The 26,517-nt window shown below is 41.8% G+C and overlaps 1 protein-coding gene across 1 annotated transcript in view; it reads right to left on the bottom strand.

The window, feature by feature from the left end:
- Positions 1-26,517, bottom strand: part of LOC122551042 (cilium assembly protein DZIP1-like) — a 191,868-nt gene that overhangs the window by 23,934 nt on the left and 141,417 nt on the right. Inside the window, exon 9 of the mRNA XM_087988540.1 lies at positions 6,055-6,117. Within this exon, the coding sequence (XP_087844666.1) occupies positions 6,055-6,117 (63 nt within the window). The remainder of the gene's footprint in view (positions 1-6,054; positions 6,118-26,517) is intronic.

Here is a 26,517-nt window from a genome sequence, read left to right as displayed (position 1 = left end):
AAGGAGGAAGATCCAACAGTAATAGCCCATTTCAGAACTACCGACATAAAAATAAGGACAGCGTGTTAAGGGAGTATTAGATACAAGTTTGGAATGGATCACTATTCAAGACAACTGCTAACTAGGATAGGAAGAAGCAGATTACAAAACTGACTGCATTGTAGTGTGGGAAAAAAGGATTTGGTTATAAGCAACACTGGCATTAGTACCAGGACCAGAGTGGCTGTCCAGTGTCATGGTTGATTAAATCTGGAATGCAATTTGTACCATATTTTTAACACATTAAATCATGTGGAAGCACATTGTACACCCATTTAATATGATTATGGCTGACTGAACATTTCAACGCCTTTAACATACTAACCCCATAACTGTTTAAGTCATTGGTAATCAGATATCTAATAATCTCCACTTTGAACATACACAAATATTGAGGTTCCATATCCTTCTGAAGTAAAGAATTTCCAAAATTCACAAACCTCTGAATAAGAAGATTTTTCCTCATTTTGGTACTAAATGACATCCCATGTATTTTTAAATTGTGCTCCTGGCTTCAAGATTTCTCAACCAGGTGAAACATCTTACCTACATCTAACCAGTTTTATTGAAATTTCAATAATTTGTAGATTTCAATGAAATTATCTCTCATATTATGAAACTTGAGAGATGATAGGCCAAGTATGCACAATCTCTTATCACAGAATAGTCTTGCCATCCAAGGTAAAAGTCTGGTGAACTTTTGTTTTGTTGTGCTCCCTCTATGGAAATAATATCTGATGTGATAAAGAGGAAGGGAGGTGAGCTTGGACAGCAGGTTTCGGGTGCAAAGTGGCATCAGCAATGTGAGTTCCATTCCTGCACCGACTGAGGTCACCATGAAGGTCCCACCTAAAACAAAGTGGCCTAATGAGAGAGTGGCCATATAATCCTCTGGGACTGTGGCAACTTTATCTTTGCTATACCCTTTAATTCCCTTTTATTAATTTTGCTAGTAATATCTTTAAAAAACTCCAACAAATTTGCAAAACGTGATTATCCACCTGCAAATTCATGCTATGCCCAATCAGATCATTACATCCAAATATTAATTTATTATACTACATTGATTCTAGCATTTTCCCCACTACTGATGTAAGGCTATGTCTGCAATTTTGTGTTTTCTCTCTTGCTCCTGTATAAAATAGTGTGGTGATATTTGCTAGCTTCCAATCTGCAGGATTTATCCCAGAATTTTGGAAGATAATCATCAATGAGTTCAATAGCATGTACATCAACATTCTGTGTTATAGAATATCAGATCCCGTCTACTTATTAATTTTCTGCCTCATTGATTTCTACAGTCCAAACCTTTTACTGATATTAATTCCAAGAACTTCTTATTCTGCATAATCACATGGATCTTTAATTCTAGGGGATTTCTTGTATAATCCTCAATGGAAAGAAGCATAAAAGACAGGATCTTGAAGAGGTCTGAGTGACATGGGTAATGGCAAAATTACATAGCAAGTCTGGTGGAGCCTGTCTTGACAAAGAGGGCATCTCCTTGTATGCTTTTGCCAAGAAGGAAGGTATTTTTCACAATAGACAGTGGCAAGTTGCTAATTGAAGGGAATTATAGGTTGTTAAATGCTTTGTTGACAATATAACCAGCCTCATTAATATTCAGGTTCCCATTTTACGAAACACACCAAGCAAGGTAGATGTGAGAATTCTCAACATGGAAGTCAGAGTGGATCCTGATGACTTCAAAGAGCCTTGATACTGCAAAGCAGCAAATAGCATCTTAGGGCTCGATCCACTGCACCAGTCACACATGTTTATGGTCATTGGCATCTGACACTTGTTAGGGCTTCACAACCATCATGGCACGTCTCTAATTGCTAAGTTGCTTTGTACAGCATTAGCAGCAACTGGCACTGAAATCCTTCAGCAGGGTCAGGCACCCAACTCAAGTTTGGACCAGGCTGCATTTCAGGGCTATTCATTTGATCCTTAGCTCTTGTTCACTTAGCACCTATCTACATTCATCATTTTTAGTGCTTGTGTGCATTTACCTGTTTGTGTGTATCCCAGTATCCTCACTTACAATCCACAGGTTGACAATGGTTGTTCATTTGGGCCAGTCAGGGGAAATGTCCAACTGCAGTCTAAGAAGTGGGCAGCAGTATGTCCTGTAGGGTCATCAGCAGCAGTCAGGAGAATCATGTTCGGGAGCTGCTAGGACTGCCCATTGAAAGCAGCAGGGGTGACTGTCACCATGGCTTCCACGAACGGGGTGGAACACAGAAAGCAGGGTGCGCATCATTAGGTTGTAATACTCAACTTTTGGGACATGGAGGTCATAGAGTCATAGAGATGTACAGCATGGAAACAGATCCTTCGGTCCAACTCATCCATGCCGACCAGATATCCCAACCCAATCCAGTCTCACCTGCCAGCATCCGGCCCATATTCCTCCAAACCCTTCCTCTTCATATACCCATACAAATGCCTCTTCTCTGTTGGAGGTGGATCTCTACTTTGGGGAATGGGTGGAAATGTAAATGCACCTGGTGACCAGGTGTCACCATGGTAAGTACACCCCTTCAAAACAAATTAACACAAATTGCATTGAGCCAAAAGAAGTAATATTTAGCTAAAAGCAATCATTTACCTTCTCTACCATTTTTCTATTCCTTACTATTTATTATCCTGTCTCTGCTTTCAATGAGGCCACATTCATCTTAGAAAACATGTAAAAGCTTTTACATATTATAGAGTCATAGAGATTTACAGCACAGAAACAGACGCTTCGGTCTAACTTGTCCATGCTGACCATAGAGTCATAGAGACGTACAGCATGGAAACAGACCCTTCTGTCCAACCCGTCCATGCCGACCAGCTATCCCAACCCAGTCTAGTCCCACCTGCCAGCACCTGGCCCATATTCCTCCAAACCCTTCCTATTCATATACCCATCCAAATGCCTCTTAAATGTTGCAATTGTACCAGCCTTCACCACATCCTCTGGCAGCTCATTCCATATCCGTACCAACATCTGTGTAAAAACATTGCCCCATAGGTCCCTTTTATATCTTATTAGATTAGATTAGATTACCTACATTGTGGAAACAGGCCTTTCGGCCCAACAAGTCCACACCGACCCGCCGAAGCGCAACCCACCCAGACCCCTTCACCTAACACTACGAGCAATTTAGCATGGCCAATTCACCTGACCTGCACATCTTTGGACTGTGTGAGGAAACCGGAGGAAACCCACGCAGACACGGGGAGAATGTGCAAACTCCACACAGTCAGTCGCCTGAGGCGGAAAATGAACCCGGGTCTCTGGCGCTGTGAGGTAGCAGTGCTAACCACTGTGCCACCGTGCCCCCTCCCTACAGTTCACTCTTCTACCCAGCTTAGTTCCTTCATCTGAATCATTAACATATATTGTGAATAGTTGGGGTTCTAGTACTGATCCACTAATTGCTGTCTGCTATTTAGGAATAGACCCATTTGTTCCTACTCTTTGCTTTCTGTCTGCGAACCAATTTTCTATACATCTCAAGTTGTGGGTGTTGGTGTTGGACTTGAATAGAAAAGGTCAGAAGTTTCACAACACCAGGTTATAGTCCAACAGGTTGATTTGAAATCTCAAGCTTTCGGAGCACTACCCCTTAGAAGTGAAGAAAAGCATACAGGCACAGAATTTATAGGCAGTGAGATCAATGGGCAGAGAGATCAAGAGATCATACAAATGGTGTGAGTGGAGTGTTGACAGGCTGAATAATAAGTCTCTGCAGGTGATCAAATGTATCAGACGGTGTAAGTAAAGTTGCAACATTGAATAGTCCGTGAAGCAGATGACCTATAATCCAATCAGTTAAAGCAAGAGATATTTACAAAAAATTAAAAATAAGGTGGCACTAGAGACAAACCATATGGGTAGAATAACATGATAGGTATGAAAGTTGCATGCCGAGTATCTAACCGAAGTAACACGTAAGATCTGTTGATCTCTCTGCTGACTGACCTCTCTGCCTATAACTATCCACACAGATAGTTGCCTGAGAGTGCAATCGAACCCAAATCCCTGATGCTGTGAGGCAGCAGTACTAATCACTGAGCCACTACGCCATTCAGATAAAACAATTTGAGTTGAGACAAAGCTTCCTGAGCCTAATGAGCCTGTATGCTTTTCTCCACTTCACGTGATGAAGGGGCAGTACTGTGAAAGCTTCTGATTTAAAAACAAACCGGTTGGACTATAACCTAGTGTCATGTGGCTTCTGACTGTATCAATCTCAATCATTACTCCAAATCCATGCGCTTTAATTTTACACTATAATTTATTCTATGGGACTTGTCAAAAGCCTGCTGCAAGTCCAAATAAAAACACATCCATTGGCTCCCCTAACAACTCCATTGGTTACATCCTCAAAGAATTCCAATCGATTTGTCAAGCATGATTTCTCTTCTGTAAATACATGCTGGCTGTGCTTGATTCCACCACTATTTTCTAAGTGCACGGCTATAAAATCCTTGATAATGGACTCCAGCATTTTTCCCACTACTTATGTCAGACTTGTTTTTTTCTCTTCCTGCTTTTTTAAAATAGCAGGGTTACACTTTGTACTGGTCAGCCTCCACTCACCTTAAGTCAGACAGCCCTTAACCAGTAAAATGCCAAATTGCCAGACCGCTCTTTTAATGTGTGCCTGGAATCTCTGCTCAACAAATGAACAGCATCCATCACATTACATCAGGTAAACAAGCAAAACAAACAAAACCAAGATGTCTAGTGCAATGGTAGCATGTTCAAATCACATCAGGCTCAGGAAGCTTTGTCTCAAATCAAATTGTTTTATCTGATTGGCGTGGTGGCTCAGTGATTAGTACTGCTGCCTCATAGCATCAGGGATTTGGGTTTGATTGCACTCTCAGGCAACTATCTGTGTGGAGTTTGCACATTTTCCCTGTGTCTGAATGGGTTTCCTCCTAGTTCTCCGGTTCCTCCCACAATCTATAGATATGCAGGTTGGGTAGATTGCCCATAGTGTGCAGGCTAGGTGGATTAACCATGAGAAATGCAGGAATAAGGTCGGTATTAGATCTGGGTGTGTTGCTCTTGAGGTTCAGTGTGGACTTGATGGGCTGAATGGCCTGCTTCTATACTGTAGAGAATCTTTGTTAATTTTTTGGTTGGAAAACTGGATTGTCAGGACCATGTGCATGGGATTGACACATGATTTGTAGTTGATCATTAATGCATTGAAGACAGTTGTGATTGACAATGAATTTGACTGAACACAGACACTGCATCCCTCCAAGAGGTCATGATTGCCTAGAGCAGAGCACTGAAACAAAAACTTTACACATTCATCTGGCAGGGGAAGATGTGAGCAAGGAGTTGGCTTTGCTTTAAGAAACATGTTGCTCTTTATGATAGAAAAGTCCCCTCCCCCGCTGGAAGAAATGGTACAGAATGTGTGGTCTCAACTCAAATCGTGACAGTTAAACTCATAAGTATCTCTGGCTTAATTCTGTGTTCCACCTCAGTGAAAAAGACCAGATCTATGAGACAAAAGCAGAAATTACTGGAGAAACACAACAGGTTTGGCATAATCTGTGGAGAGAAAACAGAGTTAATGTTTCAAGTCCAGTGGTGCTACAGCATGACAAATTCTATGAGAAAACTGACACAATTATCAGTAGAATTTCTAAGTAAGACGTCTTTACTTAGTGAGGGATCTTAATGCAAGACTACGTGTGGACCCTGAGGCATGGTTTTCTTAGGTCAGCTAAGTAAGCATGGCTTTGCTGTGACCATTAGCTATGTTGAACTAACACCTTCTTTCAGAATAAACCATGCTTGGGGAGGTATCCAGGACATATCCAGGATCAGGGTATTGGCACCAGTGGATATGATCATTGCCATACATGACTCTCTGGTAGCATTCTCAATACTCATACCTATTACAGTGATGACTGTGATACACTCCCTGATGTGCTCTCGAGTGAGTATATCAATATTCAGATAAATTATTTTAAATATTTTGCAGCAGAAATTACCTTTTGTTTCTCATGGTCATGTCTTTCAAAAAGACTATTTATTTCTGAAGTCCACTTATGTTCCTATAAATAAAAGTATAAACAAATTATGTTAAATTTCTGACATTTAAGTAGCATGGATATTTATCTCTTTATCAGGTGAGGATATTTTTATCTGAAAATATGTAATGCATTATTAATTTGCAGCAATTTCCCTCTATGCCAAAGTCTACCCTGGAGCCAAATTTAATCTGACATTCTTGTGCATCCTTATAAAGCTTTATATTATCAATTAAGATATTAATATATTCATATCTATCCATTTAAATGGATTTTATAATCAAATTATACAGACAAAAGTCCTTCAATGCTCCTTCAAAAAATCCAGCCTCAATTAACTTCATGAAAAGTGCAACTTGCTGCTCATATTATCATTTGGATGTAGACAATAATTATTTTGTGGATGAGGGGAACGTGAGATTCAATTTCTTTACAGAAAGCATAACCATAACAGATTATATTGGAATTATGTTATATATTTCATTATAAATAGCTGTAAAGGTAATTTAGTGACCAATACCAACATCAGAAAAAAATCTTCAAACAAAAGGAAGATGGCTCATTGACGCTTTTTAAATAGTGCAGGCCACTTGGCCAATCATGACAATGCCAGTCAACTAAGATCTGACTACACTAATCCCATTTTCTAGCTATTGACCCCGAACCCTAGAGTTGATGCCATACAAGTAAATATGTAAATGCTGTTAAAAAGTATTACTAGAGTTTCTGACTCAACCACCGTTTCAGGCAATCAGTCCCAGATTCCCACCATCCTCTGGTTGAAAGCATTTCACTCAAATCTCCTCTTCGCCTTCTACCTTACAGTGGAAATAGTGTCTTCCTATCCACACTGTGCCCGTCATAATTTTACAAACCTCTGTCTGGACACCTCTCGTCTTTTGTTGCTCCAAGAGAAACAATCCCTGCCCAACCAATCTTTCCTTACAGCTCAGATCCTCCAGCCCAGACAGCATTGTGGTGAATTTCCTCTGCACCTTCTTAGTGCAATCACTTGCGATAATGTGATGCTTAGTGCTATAACGTGGTGACAAAAACTGCATGTAGTTGTGGCCTAACCAGCATTTCATACAGATCTAGCATAGCAAAAGGGGCGGTATGGGGCTTAGTGCTTAGCATTGCAGTTTCACAGCACCAGGGACCTGGGTTCGATTCTACCCTCATACAATTGTGTGTGTGGAATTTGCACATTCTCCCTGTGTCTGCTTAGGTTCCCTCCAAGTGCTCCGGTTTCCTCCCACAGTCCAAAGATGCATAGCTTAGGTGGATAGTCCATGCTAAATTGTTCCATAGTGTCTAGGGGTTGCAGGCTGGGTGGAGTAGCCAAGGAAATGCAGGGTTAGAGGGTGGGTCTGGGTGGGATGCTCTTTGGCGGTTTGGTGTGGGTTTGATGGGCCGAATGGGGTTCGAAGGATTCAAGACATCAGTGTGCTTGTAATCTATGCCTCTGTAAATAAAAGCAAGAATCCCATTTGTATTCTTAACCACAATATCGTGCTGACCTGCTATCTTTAGAGATCTCTTTGCACACCAAAGTTTCTCTGATCTTCAGTATCGTCCATGGCTCTACCTTCATATTGTAATCCTTTGCCTTGCTAGCCCTCTACAAGTGCATTCCGTCATACATTTCTGGGTTGAATTTCAATTCCAACTGCTCTGACCAGCTAACCTATCATATTCTCCTGCAGTTTATATTGAACTGAATTAAATTAAATTGAATTGAATTGAATTGAATTTATTGTCACGTGTACCAAGGCACAGTGAAAGACTTTGTCTTGCAAGCAATACAGTCAGATCATATTGTTAAGTAGCATAGATAAGTAAATAATAGGTAAACAGCGGTAAAAACAAAAACACAGGTACAGGTGAATTTTAAGAGTTTGCGAGTCCATTCAGTATTCTAACAACAATAGGGTAGAAACTGCTATGAAACCGGTTGGTGCGTGTATTCAGGCTTCTGTACCTTCTTCCTGATGGTAGACGTGGTAGGAAAACATTGCCAGGGTGGGATGGATCTTTGAGAATGCTGGCGGCCTTTCCTTGACAGCGGGCCTGGTAGATGGACTCTATAGTTGGGAGGTTGGCCTTTGTGATTGTTCAGGCTGAGTTCACCAGTCTCTGTAACCGTCTCCAATCTTGAATGGTACAGTTGTCATACCAGGTAGTGATACATCCAGACAGAATGCTCTCGATGGTGTACCTATAAAAGTTGGCAAGGGTATTTGCCATTATGCCAAATTTTCTCAGCTGCCTGAGGAAGAAGAGACATTGTTGGGCCTTTGTAATGAGTGCGTCCACATGAAGAGTCCAAGAAAGCTTGTTGTGGATGACCACTCCCAGGAGCTTGACACTCTCTACTTCTTCCACCTCTGTGCTGTTAGGGGGCATGAGTAATATCCTGCTGAAAGTCAATAATGAGTTCCTTGGTTTTGCTGACATTGAGAGCTAGCTTGTTCTCAGTGCACCATTTTCTCAGGTCTTCCACCTCCTGTCTGTAGTCTGTTTCGTCGCCACCCGAGATTCAACCGACTATGGTGGTGTCATCAGCGAACTTGTAAATGGCATTGGTCTGGTATTTGGCAACTCAGTCATGAATATACAGTGAGTACAGTAGGTGGCTGAGTATGCATCTCTCAGGGGCTCCAGTGTTGAGTGTTAGGGAGGATGAAATATTGTCCCCAATCTTCACCGATTGTGGCCTGTGGGTCAGGAAACTGAGGATCCAATTGCAGAGGGTGGGGCTTAGTCCATGATACCTAAGTTTAGTATAGTTATAGCTATCCTTCTCACTGCATGGCACTTAAAGCAAAAGGAAAAGCCATTACAAATTGAATCCACAATTGATTGAGTGGCAAGAAGCAGTGGATGATGGTTGAGGGATGTTTTTCCAATTGGAAATTTGGGTTCAGTGGAATTCCACAGGAATCAGTGCTGGGGCCCTTGCTGTTTGTGATTTATATAAATGGCACTTGAATACAACAAGGTTAATCAGTAAACTTGCATATACAAAATTGGTGGGGAGGTAAACATTGAGGATTACAGCCTGAGATTAAAGGAGAATATAGATAAGCGAACAATTGCATATCAAAATCAATCTGAATAAATGTGAGGTGATGCACTTCAGCAAGATAAAAAAGGCAAAGGAATATTGATGACCGACAGAACCCTGAGAAGCATTAAGAATCACAGGGACCTTGGTGTCATGCACACTATTCCCTTAACATATCAGGGAAGATGGATAAAATGATTAAGAAGGCATATGGGATACTTGCCTTTATTAGCTGAGGCAGAGAATTTAAGAGAAGGGAGGTTATATGGAACTGTATGGAAGTTGGTTGGATCACAGCTAGAGTATTGTGTGCAGTTCTGGGATCCAGATAATAGGAGGGATGGGATAGTATTGGAGAGGGATTCATCAGATGTTGTCAGGGCCAGAGAGCTTCATTTATGAAGAGAGATTGGATACACTAGGGTTGTTTTCCTTGGGAGGGGACATGAGTGAGATTTGTCAAGTTATGAGATGCATAGATATGGTCGACAGGAAGACACTCTTCTTCTTGAAGAAGAGACTACATAGATAAGCTGCAGAGCTGGGCTGAGAGGTGGCAAATGGAGTTTAATGCGGACAAGTGTGAGATGATTCACTTTGGTCGGAGTAACCGGAATGCAAAGTACTAGGCTAATGGTACGATTCTTGGTAGTGTAGATGAGCAGAGAGATCTCGGTGTCCAGGTACACAGATCCTTGAAGGTTGCCACCCAGGTTGACAGGGTTGTTAAGAAGGCATACAGTGTTTTAGCTTTTATTATTAGAGGAATCGAGTTCCGGAACCATGAGGTTATGCTACAGCTGTACAAAACTCTGGTGCGGCCGCACTTGTGAGTATTGTGTACAGTTCTGGTCACCACATTATAAGAAGGATGTGGAAGCTTTGGAAAGGGTGCAGAGGAGATTTACTAGGATGTTGCCTGGTATGGAGGGGAGGTCTTATGAGGAAAGGCTGAGGGACTTTAGGCTGTTTTCGTTGGAGAGAAGAAGGTTGAGAGGTGACTTAATAGAGACATATAAGATAATCAGAGGGTTAGATAGGGTGGACAGGGAGAGCCTTTTTCCAAGTATGTTGATAGCGAGCACGAGGGGGCATAGCTTTAAATTGAAAGGTGATAGATATAGGACAGATGTCAGAGGTAGTTTCTTTACTCAGAGAGTAGTAAGGGTATGGAATGCTTTTCCTGCAACAGCAGTAGATTCACCAACTTTAAGTGCATTTAAGTCGACATTGGACAAACATATGGACATACATGGAATAGTGTAGGTTAGATGGGCTTCAGATTGGTATGACTGGTTGGCACAACATCGAGGGCCGAAGGTCCTGTACTGCGCTGTAGTGTTCTATGTTCTAATGATAGGGGGCTTAGATTTAAAGTAAGATGTGAAGGTTTAAAGGAGATGTGAGGAAAAACCTTTTCTTCCAGAGGGTTGGAGTCTGGAGGTCATTGCCTGTAGGGGTAATAGACGCAGAAACCTTCAGATCATTTAAGAGTTTTTGAATGTGCACTTGCAATGCCAAGACATTTAAAACTATAGGTCATATGCTGGAAAATACAAATGGAGTAGTTACATGGCTATTTTGACCAGTGCAGATATAATGGACTAAAGGGCCTTTATGTGCTGTAGATCTCTATGATTACTTGCCTACCTAGGACATTTCATGTCATTTGCAATTATCTGAATTGTAGTCTCTACATTTATATCCATCTCATTAATGCACCACAACCAACAAGGGCCCCAGTAACAATCCACTGTTACTCCACTAGAAGCAGACTTCTATTCACAGAAAAATATATCTACTGTCTGCCTTAGCTTTGTGCTTCTCAGCCAATTTTGGTTCTAATATGCTGCTTTGTCTTGGATCCCACAAGCTCTTACTTTCTTAGCCCATCTGCCAAGAAAGGACCTTATCAAAAGGACCTTATGCTAAAGCCCATGTAGACATCAAATGAATTACCTTCATCAACACCCTTGGTTACCTTCTCAAAACATACAATCAAATTCGTCAAATACAACCTTCTCTTCAAAAAGGAAAGGATTATTATTAATCTGTGTTTTTTCAAATGCAGATATATTCTATCTCTCTGAATATTTTCTAACAACTTTTGCATCACCGAGGTTAGATAAACTGCCCTGTAATTTCCTGGTTTATTTCTTTGTCCCTTTTTTAAAATTAGCAGTCCTCAAGCTCCTTGGGTCCAACTCATCCATGCTGACCAGATATCCTAAATTATCTAGTTCCAGTATTTATTCCATATCCTCCTCAACCCTTCCTATTCATGTACCCATCTAGATGGCTTGAAAAGGAAGGGTTTGAGAAGGATATGGTCCAAATTTTGGCAAATGGGACTAAATTAGTTTAGGATATCTGGTCAGCATGCATGAGTTGACCGAAGGGTCTATTTCTGTGCTGGACCCTCTATAACTCCTCACCTATGGCCAGAGAGGATTTAAAATTACTACCATGAGCTCTGGACTCAACAGCCCGGGATACGCCTCATCAGGGCCTCCAGATTTATCAATTATTAAAGCTGCTAACCCCTCTAGTATCTCCTCCCCCTCTGCTAAAGGTTTCACAATCCTCCATCCTGACGCCAAGATCAGCATTGTCCTTCCCATTGTAAAACCAGATGCAAAATATTCATTGAGATCTGTGCCCATGTCTTCCAGGTCAATACACAAATTACTTCTATGGTTCCTAATTGATCGTACTCTTTCCCTCATCATTCTAGTGTTCTTTATTTTTTAAAAAACGGTTTTGCATTGTTCTACCCACTATTCAATGCTTTCTTGTGCACTTTCTTCACTAACTTAAAATACAATGTTAGTCACACAATTTTAATAAAAAATAAGATGTAAGCAAACAGATTGTGGAAAAAATAAAGCATTTGACATTACTTGGGCTCTTTGAGTTCTGTCATTGTATATAATTTAACAACCAGTTTCACATACACAAAGCAATCCCTTGTTTACTTTAAGGTATTAAAAAGCAATATTTTGTAACAGCTGAGTATTTAAGGGATCCGAACTATTTAATAATAGAAACATAAGTACATATTAATTTTTTCTTAAAGGTAATGTTATGTAAATTAATTCATTCTCTCAGCCTGGTTAATTTAAGTTACAGAACCAAAATAGGGGGAGGCAATGGCTTGGTGATATTATTCAACATAGAATAAGAACATTACAGCTTAGTACATGCTTCTGTCCTCGATGTTGTGCCGACCTGTGAAACCAATCTGAAGCCTATTGACCTACACTATTCCATTACCTTCCATATGTTTATCTAATGACCATTTAAATGTCCTTAAAGTTGGCATGTCTATGACTGTTGCAGGCAGAGCATTCCAGGCCTATACTATCCTCCGAGTAAAGAACCTACCTCTGACATCTGTCCTACATCTGTGACCTCTCAGTTTAAAGTTCTGTCCTCTCATGCTAGCCAGCACCATCCAAGGAAAAAGGCTCTCACTGTCCACCCTATCTAATCCTCCGATCATCTTGTCAGTCTCTTTTAAGTCACCTCACAATCTTCTTCTAACAAAAACAGCCTCAAGTCCCTCAGCCTTTCCTCATAAGACCTTCCCTCCATACCAGGCCACAGCCTGGTAAATCTCCTTTGTACCCTTCCAATACTTCCACATTCTTCCTATAATGCGGTGACCAGAACTGTACGTAATACTCCAAGTGCGGCTGCACCAAAGTTTTGTAAGCTGCAGCATGACCTTGTGGCTCCGAAACTTGAAAACTCCACCAATAAAGGCTAACATACCGTATGCCTTCTTAACAACCCTATCAACCTGGGTGGCAACTTTCAGGAATCTATGCACATGAACACCGAGATCTCTCTGCTCATCCACGTTACCAAGAATCTTACTTTTAGCCCAGTAATCTGTATTCCTGTTGTTCCTTTCAAAGTGAATCATCGCACACTTTTCCGCATTAAACTCTGTTTTCCAACTCTCAGCCTAGCTCTGCAGCTTATCCATGTCCCTCTGTAACCTGCAATATCTTTTCACACTGACCACAACTTCACCTCACCGACCTTTGTGTTATCCGCAAATTTACTAACCCATCTTTCTACACCCTCATCCAGGTCATTTATAAAAATGACAAACAGCAGTGGCCCCAAAACAGACCCTTGTGGTATACCATTAGTGTCTGAACTCCAGGATGAATATTGCCCATTAATCACCACTCTCTGTTTTCTTCCAACTAGCCAATTTCTGATCCAAAGCGCTAAATAACCCTCAATCTCATGCCTCCGTATTTTCTGCAACAGCCTACAATGGAGAACCTTAGCAAACACTTTATTGAAATCCATATACACCATATGCTTTACCCTCATCCACCTGTTTGGTCACCTCCTCAAAGAACTCAGTAAGGTCTGTGAGGCATGACCTATCCTTCACAAAAAAGTGTTGACCATCCTTAATCAAATGATTCCTTTCTAGATGATTATAAATCCTATCTCCTGTAATCCTTTCTAAAACTTTACCCACAACCGAAGTAAGGCTCGCTGATCTACAATTGCCAGGGTTGTCTCTACTCCCCTTCTTGAACAAAGGGACAACATTTACTATCCTCCAGTGTTCTGGCACTTCCTGTAGACAAGGATGACATAAAGATCAAAGCCAAAGGCTCTGCAATCTCTTGCCTAGCTTCCCAGAGAATCCTAGGACAAATCTAATCCTAACTTCCTATTTCCTAATCTACAATTACTTTACCCAACTTCGCAAAAATACACGTTAGAACAAATCATAATGATTAGTCTTTATTTTTGTCATCCTAGGCTTAGTAATAGCACTTTCTTTTGTGTCACAGAAAGCTTTGGTTCAAGTCCACCCATGTGGGCTGTCACAGAAAAACCAATGAAGTACTGTTGTGTCAGAGGTGGGGTCTTCTAACTCTGGTCAGTTGAAGTTTCTTCAATTTGAAGATAATTAAAAAGAAATTACTCATCATCCTGCGACATGAAAACAGCCAAAATGGATATTTTCTGTTTGTGGGATATTGCTCTATGCAAATGGGCTGCTGGGATTTCCTAGGTTGTCCACAACCACCTGATGAAGGAGCAGTGCTCTGAAAGCTAGTGCTTCCAAATAAACCTGTTGAACTATAACCTGGCCTTGTGTGATTTTTAAATTTGTCCACCCAAGTCCAATACCGGCTTCTCCACATCACAGGGTTTCCTTTGTTATTGTGACAACAAATGGATGACTGTGAAATGTTTTAGGATATCCTAAAGTTATAATAAGTTTTTTTCCTGCCACTTATTAGAAATCAGGAGAACACAGGACCATTATTTCTAGCAAGAGTAAAAGAGCCACATTGTGACCCTGACTGATAATCAAATCAATTGTTAGTGCACTCATATGCCATGTTACATTTGCATGCTAGGTAGAACATCTTTTTGCCTGATGGCAGCAACTTGACAGCATCAGTGGGAAATACCACTTTACCTATTGCTCAAATTTCTGAGATATCTTAGTCTAACAGATAGCATGAAGTAGATACTGGGAATTTCTCAGGTCCAAAGTTACCTTCGACCCATTCATGATTATAAGTGATAAACAATGAGCAATAAACTGATCAGATAGTAATCAGCCTGCAGAATAGCTTTGATGCACCCTAGTTAGGTGTATAATTGCACAGTGAGCTATGAAAGTGCAAGGAACTGTAGGAATCCCACCATGTACATTAACCAGTGAAGGCAGGTTTCCGGTAGACCGTCATAGAGAACACATTCCAAATTTCTCAATAGCAAATCAAGGAAAGCGAGTTTGTCAGACTGCTCTGCTTCTAAGATGAATCTGAACATGTGACGGAATACATTAAGATGTCTAAGAAAATTCTTACATGCAGCTGCAGATTCAAATATAGCAAACATACACAATCTACATCTCAGACAAATGTTTTGTGAAGGAAACTGAGTCTTAGAGTCACACAGCATGGAAACAGATCCTTCGTCCATGTCAACAAGTTATAAAATATACATTCCCCATTATTCAGGTCCTTGGTGAGGCCACATCTTGAGTCTTGTGTGCAGTTTTGGTCTCCTAGTCTTAGGAAGGACATCCTTGCTATTGAGGGAGTTTTGTGAAGGATCACTAGGCTGATTCTCGGGATGGCAGATCTGAAAATATGATGAAAATCTGGATCGACTGGGCTTGTACTCGGTGGAATTTAGAAGAATGGAAGGGTGATCTGATAGAAACATATAAAATCCTGGTGGGACTGGACAGGGTAGATGCAGGAAGAGTGTTCCCAATGTTAGGGAAGTCCAAAACTGGTGGCCACAGTCTAAGAATAAGGGTAAGCCATTCAGGACTGATATGAGGAAGAATTTTTTCACTCAGAGTTGTGAACCTGTGGAATTCTCTCCCACAGAAAGCTATTGGGACCAGTTCATTAGATATATTCAAGAGAGAGCTGAATGTGGTCCTTGCGGCTAAAGGGATAAAGGGAAAGGAAGAGAAAGTGGGAATGGGATACTGAAATTGCGTGTTCAGCCATGATCATAGTGAATGGTGGTGCAGGATTGAAGGGCCTACTCCTGTACCGATTTTCTGTGTTTCTGTTGAATCACAAGCAAACTAGAATGAAAATTATTACTTGGAGGAAGTGTCAATTTCAGTGGGTTGATAACAATCAGTCTCAGGTTAACTAATGTCAAAGAATATCAGAGAAAACTGCAACTGAACTTTGGGTTGCTTTTAAACATGAAAGTCAGATTTCTGCAGAGAGAAACTGGTCAGACAATACTATTATTAAACTACCCGAAGTGGCAGTGAATGTGGAAACTGGCAAATGGGTCAATAATCTGACCAGTGTTTCTAAGTTGTGGTTTTTTTTTTAGTGAGATCTGTGTTGTTGAAAATAGATTATATTTAACTAAAACAGTTCCTGTTATCTTTTATTAAAGAAAATAATCAGGCATTTTCATTATTGGAAGAGTTCTTGTGAGTTAATAACTGCAGAATTTGAGAAAGGTTAGCATATAATGCAAGATTGGGAGAATCTCGCAGAGATTTATATATATATATATATATATATATATGGACGGTTTAGATGACAAACGGGTAATGCAAGAAATAACAACTTACATTGAAGTAATTCCTTTGACATAATGAAAAATCCCAAGGCAGGTACGACACCAAGCCACATAAGGAATTATCAGGCAGAATTAGGCAAGCTGGAGTGGGCAAGGTGGTGGGTAAACCAGGAGAATCAGGTAGAAGGCCACTTGTCCAGTTTCTGGCGGCAGAGCTGATAGAGTGTGGAACTGGAAAAAGCACAGCAGGTCAAGCAGCATCAGAGGAGCAGGGGAGTTGATGTTTCAGGTTGGGACATTTCATCAAGATTGTGCTTTTTCCAGCTCTACACTTTACTGACTCTGAACTGCCAGCATCTGCAGTCATCACTATTTCCCAGTTCCTGGCGGGAGAAAAGTGTCCATTATCCAGTGAAAGCAATGAAGGGCATGTCATAGGAAACATGCACATTGGATTCTGGGTAATCCAAGATTAGGACAAGAAAAATTTCTGGCTGTTACAGGCTGCTTCGTGTTTGAGGACTTTTAGGTGTTGAAGGTGATTTCCTTGAATTCCAGGAACAGCAATTAATGCTTTATGTGCTGGTGCATTGTTTTGGAACTTTGGAGAAAAAAAAAGTCAAAACAACAGCACTTTTAAAAGTGAGAGGAACAGACAAAGGCAGCACATGGTGAGGTCAATGCAGGAGAGAGAAAGAGAGAGAGAGAAAGAAACCCACAATGCTAACTGACACAGCAGTGAACCTGCGCAGTTCCTGCCTTTGCTGTTTGAACTCGTGTATCACTGGACATCGGCGAGCATCTGGGAAAATTAACAAACAGTGAAATTCACAACTAATCTTGGAAGAATCTGTTTGGGAGAAGACACAGCACAGAATGATAAGTGAATATTTTAAGTGTGGCCTTATAGTAAGTCTGCAGTAGTGAGTCCTTCCTTGATGATATATTTTATTGGGATATGTCTCTTGATTAAATTTAAAAATGTAAGCCATAAGTATTAAGTTAGCCTGGAGCAGTGTTTTGTGGAGGAATATGACAGTGCTATTTTCTGGGTCTGTAAATTGAAAGAAGCAAAAATAGCCTTTAGTAGAGTGATATGCTCTTCTTGTCGGATGTGGGAGTTTAGGGAGAGTTCACATGTTACTGAGGATTATATCTGCAATAAATGCCATTGGTTGCGAATCCTAATAAGATAGAATGGATCGGTTGGTGAGACAGTTAGAGGCAATGAGGAATTTACAAGAGCAAGAAGATGCGATGGATGACAGTTATAGGAAGGGAGAAAAGTTGCAGATATAGTCACATAGATGGGTTAACTCCAGGAAAGGTAAGAGAGATAGGCAGTTAGTGCAGGAGTCTGCTGTGGCTATCCTCATTTCAAACAAGTATGCTGTTTCGAAAATGTAGGGAGTGATGGATTCTCAGGGGAATGTAGCACAAACAGCCAAGTTTCTGGTATTGAGACAGGCTCTAACATAATGAGGGGTGCATTGGGTTTCAGGAGATGAATCGTGTCCAAGGCACAGACAGATGTTTCTGTGTCCAGCAGTGAAAAATCAGAATGGTGTTTTGCCTCCCTGGTGCCAGGATCAAGGATGTCTCAGAGAGGGTGCAGAATGTTCTCAAGGGGGAGAGGGACCAGCAGGAGGTCATTGTACCCATTGGAACCAATGACATAGGAAGAGAAAAGGATGAGGTTCTGAAGGGAGAATATACAGAGTTAGGCAGGAATTTAAAAAGGCCCTCGAGAGTAGTAATATCTGGATTACTCCCCCTGCTGCGAGGTAGTGAGGGTAGGAACAGGAGGATAGAGCAGATGAATGCATGGCTGAGTAGCTGGTGTATGGAAGAAGGATTCACTTTTTTGGATCATTGGCATCTTTTCTGGGGTAGAAGTGACCTGTACAAGGACAGATTACACCTGAATAAGAAGGGGACTAATATACTGGCAGGGATATTTGCTCGAGCTGTTCAGGAGGATTTAAACTATTAAGGAGGTGGTGGTTGTGGTGGAGGACCCAGGGAGATAGTGAGGAAAGAGATCAATCTGAGACTGGTACAGTTGAAAAAAAAAACCAAGTCAAACAGTCAGGGCAGGCAGGGACAAAGCAGAGAACAAGGTAGGAATGATAAATTAAACTCCATTTATTTCAATGCAAGAAGCCTAACAGGGAAGGCAGATGAACTCAGGGCATGGTTAGGACATGGGACTGAAATATCATAACTATTACAGAGATGTAGTTCAGGGAATGGACAGGACTGGCAGTTTAATGTTCCAGGATACAAATGCTACAGGAAGGACAGAAGGAGAGCCAAGAGAGGAGGGGGAGTGGCGTTTTTGATAAGGGATAGCATTACAGCTGTACCTAGGAAGAATATTCCTGGAAATACATCCAGGGAAGTTACTTGGGTTGAACTGAGAAATAATGATCACCTTATTGGGATTGTATTATAGATCCCCTAATAGTCAAATGGAGAGGAATTTGTCAAGTGTGTTCAGGAACATTTTCTGTTTCAATACGTGGGGGGATGTACTGACTGGATAAGGTGCAAAACTTGACCTACTCTTGGGAAATAAGGCAGGGCAGGTGACTGAGGTGTCAGTGGGGGAGCACTTTGGGGCCAGTGGCCATAATTCTATTATGTTTAAAATAGTGATGGAAAAGGATAGACCAGATCTAAAAGTTAAAGTTTTAAATAGGAAGAAAGCTAATTTTGACTGTATTAGGCAAGAACTTTCAAAAGCTGATTGGAGGCAGATGGTAATAGGACAGCTGGAAAATGGGAAGCCTTCAAAAATGAGATAACGAGAGTCCAGAGACAGTATATTCCTGTTAGGAGGAGAAAGTGAGGTCTGCAGATGCTGGAGATCAAAGTTGAAACTTTATTGCTGGAACAGCACAGCAGGTCAGGCAGCATCCAGGGAACAGGAGATTCGACGTTTCGGGCACAGGCCCTCCTTCAGGAACAGTATTCCTGTTAGGATGAAAGGAAAGGCTGGTAGGTGTAGGGATTGCTGGATGACTAAAGAAATTGAGGGCTTGGTTAAGAAAAAGAAGAAAGCATATGTCAGGTATAGACAAAATAGATTGAATGAATCCTTAGAAGAGTATGAAGACAGTAGGAGTATACTTAAGAGGAAAATCAGGAGGGCAAAAAGGGACATGAGATAGCTTTGGCAAATAGAATTAAGGAGAATCCAAAGGGTGTTTATAAATATGTTAAGGACAAAAGGCTAACTAGAGTGAGGATAGGGGCCCCTCAAAGATCAGCAAGGCGGCCTTCGTGTGAAGTCACAGGAGATAGGGAAGATACAAAACGAGTATTTTTCATCAGTGTTTACTGTGCAAAAGGACATGGAAGATATAAAATGTAGGGAATTGGATGGTGATGTCTTGAAAAATGTCCATATTACAGAGGAGGACGTGCTGGATGTCTTGAAACACATAAAAGTGGATAAATCCCCAGGACCTGACCAGGTGTACCCTAGAACTCTGTGGGAAACTAGGAAAGGGATTTTTGGGCCCCTTGCTGAGATATTTGTATCATCGATAGTCACAGGTGAGGTGTCAGGAGACTGGAGGTTGGCTAATGTGTTACCACTGTTTAAGAAGGGTGGTAAGTGACGTCAATGGTAGGCAGGTTGTTGGAGCGAATCCTGAGGGACAGATGTACATGTATTTGGAAAGGCAAGGACTGATTAGGGATGGTCAAATGGCTTTGTGCATGGGAAATTATGTTTCACAAACTTGACTGAGTTTTTTTAAAGAAGCAACAAAGAGGATTGATGAGGGCAGAGATGTGGATGTTATCTTTATGGACTTCAGTAAGCATTTGACAATGTTTCCCATGGGAGACTGGTTAGCAAGGTTAGATCTCATGGAATACAGGGAGAACTAGCCATTTGGATACAGAACTGGCTCAAAGGTCAAAGACAGAGGGTAGTGGTGGGAATTGTTTTTCAGAGTGGAGGCCTGTGACTAGTGGAGTGCCACAAGGATTGGTGCTGGGTCCACTATTTTTCATCATTTACATAAATGATTTGGACGGGAGCATAAGAGGTATAGTTAGTAAGTTTGCAGATGACACCAAAATTGGAGGTGTAGTGGACAGCGAAGAAGGTTACCTCAGATTACAATGGGATCTTGATCAGATGTGCCAATGGGCTGAGTCAAGATGGCAGCAGTCTGAGCATTCTACTGTGTTAGGCTCTGTGCCATACCCTGGGCAAGGTGGGCTCCTACCCCCCTGCTCCCGCTAGTCACTCCTGGGGAAAGTTAGTAGCTAAAAACTGGCAGAATACCTAGAGCCCCTTTAAATTCGAATTTAGAAGGTCTGGGGTTAATATGAAGACATCCAAGGGATAAGGGCCTAGGGGAGGTCAGCAAGCAGGGCACTCCCCTACTATGTCTGGCACACCTGCAGCTGTTACCTTGACTTCTGTGGCGGTGCCCTCGGGTCCAATGGAACAGCAGCATCTCCTCATGGTGTTTACAAAACTCTGTGAAAAGATTGAGGGAGCGCTGGAACCAATCATTACCATGCTAGCAAAGCATGAGCAAGAGATCTGGACTTTGGATCAGCACGTTGGAGCTGTGGAACAAAGGACGGCGGCCAACAGTGAGCTCTAAGGGGCGGGTCCGAATCCTGGGAGGCCAGATTCGGGCCCTGCAGGACCAGGTAGACGATCTTGAGAATTGAAGTTGGAGAGAAAACTTGCGAATTCTGGGCTTACCCGAGTGGCAAGAAGGAGAAAACCTCGCCGAATTCCTCAAGGGATGGTTTCTGGAGCTGCTGGGCCTGGAGATCAAGTTGGGCTGACTAGGTGTGGAGCGGGCCTACTGGACCGCACTATGTAGGTCCGGGCCGGCTCTGCGCCCGTGCCTGGTCCTAGTGCGACTCCAGCAGTACAAGGAAAAGCATTTAATAATTGAAACAGCCAAAAAATTGGGAAAGGGTCCACAGGCTTTGGCTTAAATAGGCTCGAAAATAATGTTTTCTTATTACTTCTTCAGGGCTGTAATTAAGAAAAGGAAGGCCTTTGATGAGGTAAAGAAAAAAACGAAGAGATTTAAACATTCGACATTCCTGGAGTATCCGGCAATGCTACGTTTCGGCTATGGGGGCATTTTGTACTACTGCGACTCAGTGGAAAAAGTAAAAGAATTTTTGGACTCGTCGAAATGATAGACTCTGGCAGAGGAAGACAGAGAAGAAGGGGCATAGGGACAATGCCATAACATGGCTTATTTTTGGGTCTACTTTCTCTTTGGTTTTTTTTCCTTTTGGGGTCTCGGGCTTTATAGATTTGATATTGTGTTGGTGTGCAATCCAGTGTGTTTTATATTATACGTGTTTGGAGGTTATTAGATATTCTGTTGTTCTGGGTTGTGTGGTGGGGGTGGTTACTCATTTGATGTAAAGATGTGTGGGGCTGAGATGAGGAGAGGGAGGGTTGGGCGTCCATTGTTAACTTGCAGGAGTGTAAATAATATGTTTGCTTTTCTTGCTTGGGTCTGGGGCGTGCAGCCTTAACTGGAAAGTGTTAGGATGGTTGTGAGTTCGGGAATGAATGCCCCCTATGGGCAAGGTGGGGGGAATCTCTAGAAACTTGTTTGTTGTGTTCAGCTGTTTAATTTAGTAGCAGAGATTAGTTCTTTAGGTTTAATAGTTTTGATCGTGTTTGTAGGAATAGTTTTCAGATTTGATAAAGTTTGTTCTCTCTCCACTCATCGCACATTGATTGGGTTTCTTCTTCTCGGTGGGTGGGGGCGCGCTCCAAGCTGCAGAATGCGGTCATGGCCAGCGATTTGTTCAGGTGGTGCACTTGCAATATAAAGGGGAGCCACTCCCCCATTAAAAGGAAAAAGGTGCTCTCAAGTCTCAAGAAAGAAAAGGTTGACATTACTATGTTCTGAGAAAGGAGAAAGTGAGGTCTGCAGATGCTGGAGATCAGAGCTGGAAATGTGTTGCTGGAAAAGCGCAGCAGGTCAGGCAGCATCCAGGGAACAGGAGAATCGACGTTTCGGGCATAAGCCCTTCTTCAGGAATGCCCGAAACGTCGATTCTCCTGTTCCCTGGATGCTGCCTGACCTGCTGCACTTTTCCAGCAACACATTTCCAGCTATGTTCTGAGAAACACATTTGAAGGATAGGGAACGTCTGAAGCTACAACAGGGGGCATATGATTGGGTATTCTTTTCCTCCTTTAACTCCAAAAGTAGTAGGGTGGCCATACTGACATGGAGAACAGTTCAAATCCACTGCCCTAACCTTCCATCAAACTCCCAATACTCTCTGTGAATCCTCTCTACGACATACATGCCACCAACACTTATCTCTCATCAGGTATCCAATGACCCTGAATGAAGGTCTCACTTCATTACCAACTGCAGTTAATGCTCAAGGTGGCATTGCCAGTCTTAAAGGTCTGCCAACCTCGGATTAGTGAGCAGCTTTCAGAGACAGGATTGTTGCACAACTGGAGATTGAATCGGACATGAGGATTGATGCTGTCCAGGAAAGTATCTACTGGACTGAAATAGAAGTGGGCTGCCCAAGGAAAGGCAACAGGTCCTGCAATTGGAATGGTTATCCTTGTCACTTCATTAGCAAAACATTGGTTTGCACCTGCCAAACCCACAACCACCTCTATCGAGAACAGCACCATCTTACAGGTTCCTCTCCAAGCCACTCACCACCCTGACTTGGAAAAATAAATCAGAGAATACAATCATAGAATTGCTACAGTGTAGAAAGAGACCATTTGGCTCGAGCCCACATCAAACCTCTCATCTAAACCCAGACTCCACCCCATCCCTGAACCCTGCATTTATCATGGCTTATCTACCTAGCCCACAAATCCTGGATATTACAGTCAATTTAGTATGACCAAAAATGATTTCTCTTTCGTAAAATAATGCTGCCTCTTTCTCATCACCTTGAAGGTCTCTAAGGGTGCACTTATAATCTCTTTAACAACATTTACAAGAGCCTGTGGACATTGTGGAGAAATGGCATATTTCAGCCCGAAACAAGGGTCTTACATGCTAATTAAACTAATTAGAGTCATAGAGATGTACTGCATGGAAACAGACCCTTCGGACCAACCTATCCATGCCAACCAGATATCCCAACCCAATCTAGTCCCACCTGCCAGCACCCGGCCCATATCCCTCCAAACCCTTCCTATTCATATACTCATCCAAATGCCCTCTGTGTGAAAAAGTTGCCCCTTAGGTCTCTTTTACATCTTTTCCCTCTCACTCTAAACCTTTGCCCTCTAGTTCTGGACTCACTGACCCCAGGGAAAAGACTTTGTCTTTTTATCCTATCCATGCTCCTCTATACCGGAGACAGTGTCAAAGTTCAGTGATAAAGTATACTCAAAATTGAGGTAGCCAGATTTTTAATCGTAAGGGAATCGAGAGTTACAGGGAAAAATCAGGAAAGTTGAAATATCAGATCTACCATGAACTTAATGAATAAAAACCAAAAGAACTGCAGACGTTGTAAATCAGAAACAAAAACAGAAGTTGCTGGACCCAAAACATTCACTCTAATTTCTCAACACAGATGCTACCAGACCAGCTGAACGTTTCCAGCAATTTCTCTTTTTGCTTATGATCTCATTGAATATGGAGCAGATTCAATGGACTGAACCATCTATTTCTGCTTTTACATCTTTATAGAATCATTGAATCCTTACAGTGTGTAAGCAGGCCATTCGACCCAAAAAGTCCACACCGACTTTCCGAACAGCATCTCACCCAGACTTACCCCTCTACCCTATCTTTGTAACCCTGCATTTTCCATGGTTAATCCACCTAGCTTGCACATCCTTGCATACTGTGGGCAATTTAGCATGGCCAACTCACCTAACCTGCACATCTTTGGACTGTGGGAGAAAACCGGAGCTGCTGATGAAAACCGGTAGACATGGGGAGAACGTACAAACTCCACACAGACAACTGTGTGAGGCTGGCATTGAACCTGTGTCTCTGGCTCTGTGAGGCAATGATACTAACCACTGAACCACCATGTTGCCTCCTTTTCTTTAAAATATTATACAGTATGGAATGCTAATTCTCTTTACTGATGTGACATACAGAATCATAGAATCCCTACAGTTTGGAAGCAGGCCATTCAGCCCAACAAGTCCAGACTGACCCTTCAAAGAGCATTGCATCCGGAACCACCCTGTACCCTTTCCTTGCATTTCCATGGCTAATCCACTGCACATTCCTGGACACAATGGGCAATTTAGCACGACCAATCTACTTAACCTGCATGGCACGGTGGCACAGTGGTTAGCACTGCTGCCTCACAGCGGGTTCAATTCCTGTCTCAGGCGACTCTCTATGTGGAGTTTGCACATTCTCCCCGTGTTTGCGTGGGTTTCCCAGGGTGCTCCGGTTTCCTCCCACAATCCCAAAACGTGCAGGTTAGGTGAATTGGCCATGCTAAATTACCCGTAGTGTTAGGTGAAGGGGTAAATGTAGGGGAATGGGTCTGGGTGGGTTACGCTTCGGCGGGTCGGTGTGGACTTGTTGGGCTGAAGGGCCTGTTTCCACACTGTAAGTAATCTAATCTAATCTAATCTTTGGACTGTGGGAGGAAATTGGAACTGCTGGTGGAAACCTACTGAGATACGGGGAGAACGGGCAAACATCTCACAGTCACCCTAGAGATGGACTGAACCTGGGTTCCTGATGCTGTGAGGAATCAATGCCAACCATGGTTCTGCCCATCTAATGAAGGAAAACGTCCCCGAGACTAAATGGACTACAATGGCCAACAAATACCCTTGGCTTGATAGATTACAATCTAGGACTCTAAAATCTGCATATTTAGAGATAGTGAAAATATTGTTTGTGATCATCCAAAGTTCAAAAAAGGATGGAATGTTGCAAAACAGCTATTCAAGAAAAAAGGTCAGAAAGAAATGGAAAATGCAGGCTCATCAGCCTGACATTAATCATCAAATCATAGGATAATTACTACCCATTCCGCAGTATGGAGACTTCCTCCAATAAGAGATGGTATTTGCAGTTGGCAGGGTGAGTAGAGGGGTAGTCTGACATTGGTCACTGCCATAGCCTTTGGAAAAGTCTCTTTAAGTAAAAAGCCTCAACTGTTCCACGGAGCAGACAACTTTGTTTTTGGTCCGTTCTGGAAAATTCAGCCAGATTTAGAAAGCATTCATAAACATTCCATGCATTTTTACAGCCTGTAAAGGATCATAAAAATTCACTATGTAGAAGCTTGGACTAGTAATAACTCAGATGCATGTCATTCTTGATTCATCACAAAAGCTAGAATGTATTAAAAAAAGGAGGTATTAACAAGGTCTTTAAAATAGTTATAGAGTTGTACAGCATTAAAAAGAGGCACTTTGGCCCATTTTTCCAGCCCTTGGTCTGTATCCTTGCGTTCATCCAAATACTTTTAAAAATATTATGATGTCTCCCACCTCTACCATCCATTCAGCAGTAAGTTCTACTCACCACCCACTGGATGAACAAATTCATCATCAAATATTCTCATACCTCTTGCCCCTTACCTTAAGTCCATGGACTCTGGTTATTGACCCCTCTCCTAAAGGGGAAAGGATAAATCTTTCTATCTCCGCTAACAACATTTTTTTATGGAAATGAAATCAAGCTTGTCAATTCTTTTTGTTTTTTGAGGATATAACTAACAGTATTTGATTAAGTGAACTCAGTGCCATCTGGATTTCTAAAAGGCACTTGGTTAAGTTCCATATATTACTTCACGTTGGGTTAAGGACTAATTTATTAGCATGGTTAAGGGACTGGTTGATGGGCAGACAGGAAAAGGGGAGAGACATATGGTACATTTTCAAGTTATGGCTATTTGGGTACTGCAAGGATCAGACATACAGGCCCACCTATGCACAATTTACTTCATTGATTATATTGAAGGTACCAAGAGTCAGATTAGTGAAGACAACTTTTGTAAGTGGTCCTCACTCTTTCTGCACTATACCTGAGAATGGTATGATGCCCTGCAAAGGGGAAGCATTGTACATAAATAACAGACAATTGAGACAAGGAAACAGTGTCAGAAAATGGCGGGTTGAACATGCTGAATCTCTAATGCTGAGTTCAACTGAACCTATTGACTTTTAAGGACCGGCATGGATGTTGTTTTTAAAAATCAACGTTTAAGTGATGTGTAACCCCTAAAGACTTCATGACCTTAGTTCCAAGCCTGTCGTGTGATTAAAGTGGTCTAACTGTGCTTTTGTTAAAAGAACTGTACAAACAGAATCTGCAAGT

Source organism: Chiloscyllium plagiosum, unplaced genomic scaffold, assembly GCF_037043375.1.
Source record: "Chiloscyllium plagiosum isolate Xiang-an unplaced genomic scaffold, Cpla_swu_hap1 HiC_scaffold_6, whole genome shotgun sequence".
In the NCBI taxonomy this organism is placed as follows: Eukaryota; Metazoa; Chordata; class Chondrichthyes; order Orectolobiformes; family Hemiscylliidae; genus Chiloscyllium; species Chiloscyllium plagiosum.
Note: the sequence above shows the minus strand (reverse complement) of the source record. Positions and strands in the feature narration are given on the sequence as shown.